General features: G+C 33.0%; 2 protein-coding genes across 2 annotated transcripts; one reads left to right on the top strand and one right to left on the bottom strand.

The window, feature by feature from the left end:
- Positions 1-2,812: 2,812 nt before the first annotated feature.
- LOC107859689 (proteasome subunit alpha type-4) lies at positions 2,813-7,078 on the top strand. Its single transcript, XM_016704774.2, has 2 exons — positions 2,813-3,042; positions 6,173-7,078. Exon 2 carries the CDS (start codon positions 6,194-6,196, stop codon positions 6,941-6,943), a length of 750 nt encoding a protein of 249 aa, XP_016560260.1. The 5' UTR covers positions 2,813-3,042; positions 6,173-6,193; the 3' UTR covers positions 6,944-7,078.
- A 1,846-nt stretch (positions 7,079-8,924) lies between these two features.
- LOC107861276 (probable polyol transporter 6) lies at positions 8,925-11,021 on the bottom strand. The gene is made up of 2 exons (XM_016706622.2): positions 10,746-11,021; positions 8,925-10,429 (listed from the first exon to the last, which is right to left on the bottom strand). Exons 1-2 carry the CDS (start codon positions 10,840-10,842, stop codon positions 9,060-9,062), a joined length of 1,467 nt encoding a protein of 488 aa, XP_016562108.1. The 5' UTR covers positions 10,843-11,021; the 3' UTR covers positions 8,925-9,059.
- Between the last annotated feature and the right edge of the window lie 742 nt (positions 11,022-11,763).

The raw sequence follows: 11,763 nt of genomic DNA on the forward strand, positions 1-11,763 counted from the left end.
AATATTTAAATAAAAAAATAGATATTTATGACGTTTGTTTCAGCTGCTTTAACCGTAATTTTACTATATCATCCTTAATTAATTATTATAAGTCATTTATGTATTAAAAAATTAATAATATTTAATTAAAAAAATAGATGACATGTCTGCTGTAGTTGCTTCAACCATAATTTTGCTAAATATCGCTCATAATTAATTATTACGAGTCATCTAAGTGTTAAAAAATTAATAATATTTAAAAAAATAAATATAAAATGATAAATTAACTCTTGATGTATTAAATTAAGTTGATCTCCTTCAATCGTGATTTTACCATATCACTTCTGGTTAATTATTACAATTCATTTATGTATTAAAAAATTCATAATATGTAATTAAAACATTAGTTTCGACATGACTGCTTCAAGAGCTGCGCCGTGATTTTACTATATCACCCTTAATTAATTATTATACATCATTTATGTATTAGTAGATTAATAGTATTTAATTCAAACAAAAAAAATATGTGTTTATGACATGTTTGTTGCAGCTGCTTCAACCATAATTTTACTAAATATCGCTCCTAATAAATTATGATGAGTCATCTAAGTATTAAAAAATTAGTAATATTTAATAAAATGATAAAATCGACAAATGATAAATTAACTCTTGATGTTTTAAATTAAGTTGGCGTCCTTCAACCTTGATTTTACTGTATCACTCTCAATTAATTATTGTAGGTCATTTATGTATTAAAAAAATAAATATTATTTAATTAAAAAAAATAGACATTTATGATATGTCTATTTCAGCTGCTTCAATCGTAATTTTACTAAATACCGCTCTTAATTAATCATCTAAGTATTAAAAAATTAATGATATTTAATAAAAAAAATAAAATAGACATAAAATGATAAGCAGGTAGCAAATCGATGTGTTTGTTTGTGTTGACTACCTAGATACTTCCTTTTATATTTGTTTATTTTACTTTCAATTTTAATCTATTATATATTTGAGAATTACGTAAAGTATTATATCATAACAATTAACAATTCAAAGTAATTAAAAAGACATAAAAAAATTTGGTTGACTCTCTAAATTTTATTACTGTCATGTAATTGGAATAGAAGAAAGAGTACTACAAATCACAATAATTAATAATTTAAAGTATTTTTAAAATATGTAAAAAATTTAGTTAACTTTCAAAAATTGCATCAATACCACATAAATTGAGACAGAGGGTGTAACATATATCATTTAAAAATTACATAAAAAATATTATAAATCACAATAGTTAATCTTGAAAATGTTGTTCGCGCTGCCACCTCAATTCTAACTGTTGTTATATTTAGATATCTAGATTTGATAATATTATGCACCCATCTATAAGAATTTCTTAACTTAGTAGTGGTTCAAAACATTTCAATATCTGTATTTATACGTGTTTTGCCTTTGAGAAGATGATCCAAGACTTTATTATTAATTGAAATATCTTTTGTTCTAGTTTTTGTATGAAATAATCCTATGAATATTAGTTCTACATCTTTTCTATATTTTGTAACAGGTCTCAATCTTATCATCAAACAATTAAAATAGCCCGATTACACGACACATCACAATTTCTTATCATGTGGAAAAAACTATCTTATAAAACTTCACTCCTTAGCGAATACTGTCAAATAGTTATTATTTTAAAAGTTATTGTTTTAAATCAATGTACATTTATATTTGTATCTCATCAATATCGAATTTTGGTGCTAAAAAATGTCTATAATGTTGTCTGGTATTTTTCATAAAAGACAACCAAGTGAAATAGAAAAATGACCTAAAATAAAGGGAAGTATAAGGACTCACGAGAATTTGTTTCTTTTTTGTCTGATCAAAACAAAAGAACAAGGACTGAGAGGAACAATTCCAACATATATAGCTCAAGCCTTTTACTATCCCTTGGTTAATCTAAAGTGAACTCTGTGAAAAGAGAGCCGTAAAGTTGAGAAAGTTAACATTTGAAAACAGCCATCGGGACAACTAACTGGGGTCTTTATCATCTTCAAAATGTATTTGAAGAGCATAGACTATAAAATTGCAAAATGAAAAGCAATGGTAAATTAAAAAAACTGATATATAAGCAAAACACAGGACATAGTTCATATGAAAACTAGTACGTACGCCTTGATCTATAAAACAGGCCAATAACATGTAGGAAAGAAGGATTAGAAAAAGTTTATTGTCAATCAATATCTAAGGCAGTAAATACATTAGATCTTAAAAGTAATTAAATATGAGTGTAGGTTAAATTTTACTATGAAAAGTAGTCACAATTGAAGAAGAAGCAGTGGCCTGAATTAAAAAACATTTTTCTGATATAAATTGACACATTTTTCATTAGTTAGTTAAACAAAAAACATATTTTTTATTTGACAAATGTTTGATGATATTATCAATATTTTACCCACATGTTAGATCCCACGTATTTGACGAAATCTTTTATTGAGGTGGGACCAAACTATCAATGTAAAAACATCAATAGAACACCTTTAAAGCATAGACATTGAAATTTACACACTGATGAAGAGTTTGAAATTTAAAAGTACCATCGCATGACGCAGCTGCAGAGGTGGAGTTAGGATTTTCATTGAGGGGTTTCAAAAATAAATATATGAATTAATTAAAGAAATTCAACATCTACAATATATACATAAAAAATATTTTTAATCATGTAAAAATAGTATAAAACAATGCAATTTTCCATTAAAGGGAGCAAAGATAGCTCCACCACTGCAAGTAGGTACGTCGATAAAGAAGTGTTTGCTTGATTTGGCAATGCTGGCTATATATTAAATAATTTGAATATGTGAACATAACTTGAATGGTAAGGTGCAAGTGGCTACTAGGCGCAATTCCCACTTTAATAAAGGCCTCATCGAACATCCAATCCGACCCGATCTGACCCGGCCCATTTAAAAATCTTGCGCAAAAAGACTAGCTGAACTCGTCGTCTACATAAAGAGGAAAAACACTTTGGACTCTTCCATTGCGCTTCTCTTAGATCTCACATCTCAGGTATCTTTCTCTGTCTTCTTCAATTCGAATGTTTTTCCCTTTTTACCCCAACCAATTTTTCTGGTATTTCCTTAATTTTTTTTGTTTGTTTTTGTTTTTGGGCTGAATTAAGTGATGATTTTTGTGTTATTCTATTGATAAATAAATTAGCTGGAATTCTTAGCTTATGATTTTAACAAAATTTTGGAACTTTGATGAAAGTAGGAGGAGGGTTTACATGAGAAGGAGAGTGTAGTTGGTAGTAAGTCTTCTGTTTCCTTTATTTTCCAATTATTTTTTGATAGGACAAGTAAATTTTTGATAATTAAGGACAAATATTTTACCCATAGTGGGATAAGCTGTATTTCTAGCAGCTCTTGTTGTAAAGAATTGTTTTAACTAGAAAAAGAAGAGAGTTAAAGTTCATTAAGATGAACTATGGGAACAATTTGGTTGTAGGGAATTTGGGTGGATATCTGGTGGTTATGAAGTAAGGGGTCGTTTGGTAGGAGGGATAAGGATAACTAATCCCGGGATTAATTTAGAAGAGGAGCTTATCCCATGTTTGGTTGAAACAAAATGCATGGGATAACTCAGCCCGGGCTTGTAGTGTTTTTCTTATCCCTCCTTGAGGGTGGGATAACTAATCCCGGGATAACTTGTTTTCCAACCGAACGACTCCTTAAGTCGCAGAATATGAATATGACTCGCAGACTAGGGTTCAAGCGGGCTTAGATACCATGGATACAACAACATTCCCAGTGAAATCCCACACACATTCCCAGTGAAATCCCACAAAGGGGGGTCTGGAGAGGGTAGAGTGTATACAGACCTTACCTTTACCTTTTGAGGGTAGAGTGGTTGTTTCCGAAAGACTTAGATACCATGGTTATTTTTGAAAAAATTAAAAATTTGACTAGCAGACTAGGGGTTTCTAAGAAAATTCAAAGGGCTGTATGACCTGATGTAGGTAGCTATGCCATGGTTTTTGGGTGTGTATTCGAGAAGACAACTTGCAACACCATACAAGCAATAGGAGGGCATTGAATGAAAGGAACAATTTATAAAGATTTCTTCATTTGAAATGTCCGTTAAGTCTTCTCTAGGATGGGTCTGAGTGTGGAATTCATGTATAGTGTATTGGATAATGTGTGTCTACCTCATGTTGGAGCTTCAAGTGTTAAAAAGGAAAGAGATTTAGTTTGTGTTTGTCTATGGTGATTCTTCCCCTTGTAGTAAACAATAGTTTTTGATCAGTTAAAGGCATGTTCAGTCAAAGTTGTAAGATTGCTGCAGTTTTTGCTGAGTTTGTATACCATACCAACTTGGCTTTGTTAACTCTAGATTTTCTAGTTCCTTTCTCTATCTCTCCTTTGGAACAATGCTCAAGTTCTTATGCCAACAAGGGGCTTTATTGAATAGTCCCCTGCCGAAATATTAGACTGTTTTGGAATTGAAATCTAGGATATATTGAACGGCCTTGGATCACATTAAGCTCGTGTTTTGAGTTTTGAAAATTTCACTCCATCTTTGTACTGAGAGCCTGTTTGTATTGGCTTATTGTAAGTGCTTTTAAGCCAAAATAGCTGTTAAGGATATTCGTAGAGTTTGGGTAAAATAATAAGTGCTTATAAGCACTTGGTTTTAAGTCAAAATAATAAAAATAAGCCAAAGCCAACCCAAACAAGCTCTAAGTGCGAAAAGTATTCTGTATCCAATTACTATGTGAACCCTGTTTTTTGGAACTTTTGTTTTGAAAAGAATAGCAGAGCTTTAAGGTAAAAGAAAAAATATACTTGACCTTAAACGCAAATTCATTTATTTGCTAGCTTTTTGGTGCAACTTAGTTCTTGTACATATGGTAGATAAAGTGCTAGTTACAGTTGAGGAATGACACCTTCTTTAATCATGCATTGGCTTTGTGCAAGGTCATCTATAAAATGTCTTATTACCTATCCAAAAGAGGTGTTAGCTCCGAATACATGAGAACAAACTATGCTTAATATCAGGGAACAAATCCAAAAACTAGTATATAAGCTCATTAGACATAGATTGAAGGAGTGGAGTGACGGGATTTGTTGAATATGGGGAAAAAAATTAGAACTTTTGTTTTCCTTTCCTCCCTTTCTGGAAAAAAAGCGTCAATACCCACGAGCAAATGGCTAACCCCCCCCCTCCAACAACCCACCCGCACTTTCCTTGTTTTCTCTTCTCTACATTCCTTTCTTTTGTTTAGAACAAAGTGTCTTTACTATCTTAAAAGAATTTCCTCATATCTGAAGTGTGAATTGGAGTGTCATGGGATCAGAGTGACACTTTTTATCTAGGTATAGAATTGCTTTAAGAAATGAAAATTGGGTTGCAATTACTTTTGTCTGTTCTGGGCAATCTAGGATGTTACTGTTTACATTTGGGGATTGCCCTGCTGTTTAGTCACTTACCAAGCTTTTCTTATGCCGTCGGTCTGAATTTGAATTGAGGACATCCCTCAGCCAGGTAGAGTGGATAACACATTCCATAGATCGAGATGGTTTGCAAAACAATATATAGTACTTGGGTGGGGTAAATAGTTGAGTAACTTGCTGGACTTTGCATAGTCAGATATTATTATAGTTTGTACAAAGGAGTATTTGCATATACCTGTTTTATGCATACAAGCAACATGGTTCTTTATTTGACAGGTATGACCTAGGTAACAGCTTTGGACCTTGGCTTTCTAGTGAAAACAAAAGTGGCGTAGAGAAAAATTTTCTTGTTTTTATGATAATATTCAACAGTAAAGATCAATGTGGCATAGCTATGACTTAGGTCATTGCTAATGCCTAATGGGAGTATAGACCATTTGCTCTAGAAATAAAAGTGGGATGGAGAAAACATGATCGTAGTTGCATATGACAATATTGATGATAGTTGCATATGATGAGGACTAAGGCTGATGGATGAAGTTAAAGAGAGACTTGGGTTAAAAGTTAGTAGAATCTATGGCTGTTTCGACTGCACAGGAGTGATACAACTCTATCACTAGCATGAACAATAGTAAGGTGCATAAGCTACCAGTAGGAGGAAATGTTAAGGTTGCTTGACAAGAAAACTAAATCTTCCGAAAAGTAATGTAAATAGCTTAAATACTTGACTTGTTTAATTTATTCAGGTAAACTGCAGATAAGAAAAAATGTCACGAAGGTATGATAGCCGTACAACAATCTTCTCCCCCGAAGGCCGTCTCTATCAGGTTGAGTACGCAATGGAGGCTATTGGGAATGCAGGTAGTGCTATAGGCATCTTGTCCAAGGATGGGGTGGTGTTGGTAGGTGAAAAGAAAGTAACATCTAAGCTGCTTCAGACCTCGACATCGAGTGAGAAGATGTACAAGATTGATGATCATGTGGCATGCGCTGTAGCTGGAATTATGTCTGATGCCAACATACTGATCAACACGGCCAGGGTCCAGGCTCAGCGCTATACATTTGCTTATCAAGAACCCATGCCAGTTGAACAACTTGTTCAGTCACTATGCGACACCAAGCAAGGTTACACACAGTTTGGTGGACTTCGCCCTTTTGGTGTTTCATTTCTCTTTGCAGGTTGGGACAAAAATTATGGCTTCCAACTGTACATGAGCGACCCAAGTGGAAATTACGGTGGTTGGAAAGCTGCAGCAATTGGAGCAAACAACCAGGCAGCTCAATCAATTCTTAAGCAGGATTACAAGGATGATATCACAAGGGAAGAGGCCGTTCAACTTGCTCTTAAGGTACTTAGTAAGACAATGGACAGCACTAGCCTCACTTCAGAGAAACTTGAACTTGCTGAGGTATTTCTCTCTAATGGGAAAGTTAAGTATCAAGCATGCTCTCCCGACGCTCTGAACAAAATGTTGGTGAATGCTGGACTGACTCAACCCGCAACAGAAGAATCGTAGACCAATATCTTTTGATCGGGATTTGACATCGACTCTCTCTACACCATGTCTGGCATGTTGTACTAAAACTAAGTGGTGGATTTGTGTTTTTTTACAGCTGCATGCATATTTATGTCAAACGTTTTCCATTTTGAATTTCGTTTCGGATTAGTTCATGGTACTTCACTGCATTTGACATATGTTTGTGCCTCTCTTTGACTGACAAAGAAAAGAACGAACAGACAAAATATCCTCCCATCTTTTATTTTAACTGATGCAACTACAGTGGCTGGGTAGGAGAAGAATGATATCTTTTCATCTTATAGCTATCCATTTTTAACATTGTTTCCTTCCTCCCACCAAGTCCCACTAGTTAGCTATTTGAATAAGTGCAAGTAGAAGATATAATGGTCCATTCAGCGCAGTAGGAACTTTAGAAATGTAGATGTATTGCTGAGTCTGATCTTTTTTCATTTTTTGGGGGAAAGGTTTTAATCATGACTCTTGAGGATGCTAATTGTTTGGTTGATGGACAGTATTTGTGGCTAATTAATGTTTGGAGGTCCTGCTAAGCTGCATTAGCACTTCTCTCTTAGCAGTCCCTATGGGAAAAGCAGTATTATTTATACTTCATCAGCAGTCCCTATGGGAAAAGCAGTATTATTTAGCCTTTAGCATGAAGGTGCTAAAGTATCTCAAACAGTGGAGATCTTTTATTCGGCGTTTTAAGATGTGATTTAGTGGTCAATGAAATGGATGGAAGTTTACGGGCCATCAAGAATTCCAATGTCGTCACTTGATATTTATGATGGTGGTAGGTAGCAAGTGCTTGGTAGAATAAATAATTTACAAATACCTGATGGAATATTCTAAGGACACGTTTGACTCAGAATTATTCACCTTTTTTCGAAAATCTTGCAAATGTCTGAGGTAGCTTCAAGTGCTAATGGTCTCAAGTGCTCATGTTGGGGTCCTTTGGAACGCAAATGCCATTATTGGCCTTTTGTTCTTCTCTGTTGCTTTATGATAATAATAAAAAGAAATGATCCACCATATATTAGCAAGGAGGTTTAGGATTTGTTTGTCCATGAAAATAAAAAATGTACTACTTTTTTATAAAGTGATAGAAAAAGTTGAGTCCGAAAAAGTGAAAACACCTTATGTGGTATTTTTATGCCAAACGCCTACAGGAATAAATCCCCAGGACAACTAACAACCAGTTAAAAAAAAGAGGGTAAACTTGGGTTAAAACTTGGAAAAAATACATTAACTAGCATATTTAAGTATTAAATTACAAAAAATAACAACACTTTTTAATTACATTTTGTAGCATATGTATTTCTATGTATTTGTATTTTTGTAGCAACAGTTTGCAAAAATACAAAATATAACTTGCTATATTATCTAATTATGAAACTGTTGCTATGAAACTCATAATTAAGGGGATAAGTATGCTATTTCTGAATTTTGTCCAAAAAACTTATACGCATCCGATGTATACACCAAACCAATACATGCATACCATGTGTTTGAATTTAGAGTTCATGTTATTTAATCATGATTAATTAACATGCATTTTACTTGATTTAATTGCTTAACTATAGTAAAAAATATTAGTTTAATGTATACACCCGAGTGCAATTAGGTTTTTACCATAAACTTGCATGTGAGACTTATGGAGTTAATTACATGTCAGAATTTTTATTATTTTAATGGTGTAGCCTAATTAACGTAAAATTCATAACTAATGACCTTGTTAGTAGTTTGATTACTTGATGGACGTAGGAATTAAATCATAATTATGATAAATTGATTCTCTCCCTACCCATTGGGGCTACTGCCCCCACACAATTTCTCCATCACTGAAGTTATTACAACATTAGGTATGTTAGTGCTTCCTGTAACGCCTCTATGTAATTATCATGCTTTAATTTAATATATGTAATCATATGAACGTGAATACATAAAGTTTATGTTTACACATTCGTCATAACCTCTTACGAAAATGTAAACTGCTCCATTATTGGACATAAATAAATATATTGATTTGTTTTGATTATATCAAAGACGCAAATATATATATATATTCTTCCAGAAATGCAAGGTATAAGATTGCATACAATAAATCGTTCGATGTTTATTTAATAGTATCTTCTACATGCTTGCGTCTGGTGAAAATAGATTCCATTTCCTCCAAAGACCTTCCTTTGGTCTCAGGGCAAAAGAAGATGACGAAAAGCAAAGCCACCACAGATACTCCACAAAACAAGAAGAAAGTACCTCCAATAGTAATTGCATTAGACATGGTGAGGAAAGTCATTGAAACAGTAGCATTCATCAACCTATTGACTGCAACACCAATTCCATTACCCAATGCCCTATACCTTAGAGGATATATCTCAGCACTATAAACCCATGTAACTGGTGCAAGTCCAACGTTGAAAAACCCCACATATGCATAAGTTGTAATGATACTAAGTACCAAAGCCCAAATAAGTTTCCCTCCAGAATGCTCTGCCAATGTCAAGAAAGTTCCAAGTCCAGCTAATGTGCAGATCATGCCAATCACACTAAATAACAATAACTTTCTCCTCCCAACTTTGTCAACCAAGAAAGTGGATATTACTATAGCTGTAAATTTTGTCAGTCCAACTCCAACTGTGGCTAGGATTTGCTTCCTTGTGTCATGTACTCCTGCCTTGGCAAAAATCTTGTGACTATATAATATCACAGCTTCAATACCAGTTGCATGTTCAAAGAAATGAATCCCCACACCAGCTATTAAAATCCATCTTAGTGCTGGGGTTGGTCTTAACAACAATTCTTTCCAAACCCCGTGTGATTGTTTTGATTCATGAATCTGAACAACGTCCTCGTCACAATTTACATCGATTCCCATAGCTTCTTTAATATCCCTGAACCGAATTTCAGCTTCTTCAGGTGTATTCGAGACTTTGTACAATATTTTCTTGGCCTCTCCTAGACGGCCTTTCATAACTAGCCATCTAGGGGTCTCTGGCATTTTAAGAATGCCAACAGCTAATAAAAGTGAAGGAAGTGCTGCAATTCCTAACATAATTCTCCAACCAAGATGAAGGGGCAATCTTGAGAAGATATAGTTAGACAAATAACCAAGTAAAATACCAGTACTAATTCCAATTTCTGGTAGAGATGTTAAGAATCCACGAGACTTAGGTGATGAGATTTCTGCAGAATAAACTGGTGCTATCATAAGTGCAAAACCAACACCAACACCAGCAACACATCTTCCAAACAATAATACTGGATAATTAGGGCCATATCCCATTATAACTGATCCAAGCAAGAAAATTACAGAAGCTATAACGATAGTGTTACGTCTCCCGATAATATCAGAAGTTCTTCCAGCACAAAGTGAGCCAATTAAAGCACATAAATTAAGAATCCCTGCCAATACTTCTGTTTTGTGATCATTGATGTGGAATTCTTTCTTCACAAATATCATAGCTCCGCTCATCACACCAGTATCTAACAAAATAAAAACATATAAATTCTTGTTAGAACATAATATGTACGGTATATAAATTCACACTTCTTTTTCTTTTCTAATCAATTAATTAAAAGTAAGTACATGCATGCATGAGGTAAAATCTCTATATATGTTTTGTAACTGGCTTTCTCTGGTAGGTTAAAAGGTAGGAGTGTTTATCGCTCGATTCGGTTCATATTATGGGTTCAGTTTGTCGATATTATATCGGTTAATCCAGCAAGTAAATTTCAGACATAGATGATGGCTAAAGAAAAACAAGAAGGAGAATTTAAATTATTGAAGAAGAAAACTTACCATAGCCAAAGATGATAGATATCATGGAAGCAACAATAGCACAAGCAGCTGCATATTTATTAACCTTAGTGGGATTTTCTATACTATCATTCTCCATATTTTCTCAATACAATATAGCTTAAATTAAAAAATTTTGTTTTGATAATAAAGTGACAAAATCATATAAAACTCAGATATGATGATAGCATGGAAGAAAATCCCCCTTACGATAGAAGTTCAACGTAATAATATTACGTTTGAACTTGTGAAGAATTAATGTTATGTTGATAGTAATAGGTCCATAGTACGATATATATAAGAATTATAAGTTACATGAGTCCTCATTATTGGATTGACATGTGGTCTTGCGTTTCCAACGCCGGCTTTATTTGGATATCATTGATATTCATTTAGTGGTATTCCGATCAGTTTGTGTATATTTTGTTAATGTATTGAATGTATGTTAGCTATCGGTGTATAATTTAAAATTGATCAGTTCAAACTTTAAGTTGTTAATGCTGATTCATTATAGATAGAAATTTATGTATTTTCAAATTTTAATCTAATTAATTTGTTGAAATTTTAGTGATTCTAATTGCACTCCTTCTCACCATCAATAAATATATACATAATAAAGAAGAATCTAGAAGAGTTGATGTGTTATCTCTCATAAGTTAGAATTCTTATTTATTTTTTTCTCAAAATTTTGGACATTTTCTTATTTATTTCTTACTATTTATTAATTTGTGTAATATTTAAAAAAAAAAAAAAACAGAAATCATCTCATTTAATAAATAATGAAATTGTCGATTTTAAGTGAACTAAACACTGTACCGATGTGGTTACTACTAGTACCATTGTCCATTCAATTCCTTTGTCTTCATGTCTTTGACATTCAAGAGAGGGTTCCATATAAATATGAGCATAATATAATTAAGTACTGTTAATTACAATTTCCATGAAGAATTGAGTGAATATTGAGTGTTTTTATTTTTTTAAAAAATATTGAATTCTAAATTTCTTCTAATATTCTTTTTTT

This window comes from Capsicum annuum, chromosome 2 (assembly GCF_002878395.1).
Source record: "Capsicum annuum cultivar UCD-10X-F1 chromosome 2, UCD10Xv1.1, whole genome shotgun sequence".
Classification (NCBI taxonomy): Eukaryota; Viridiplantae; Streptophyta; class Magnoliopsida; order Solanales; family Solanaceae; genus Capsicum; species Capsicum annuum.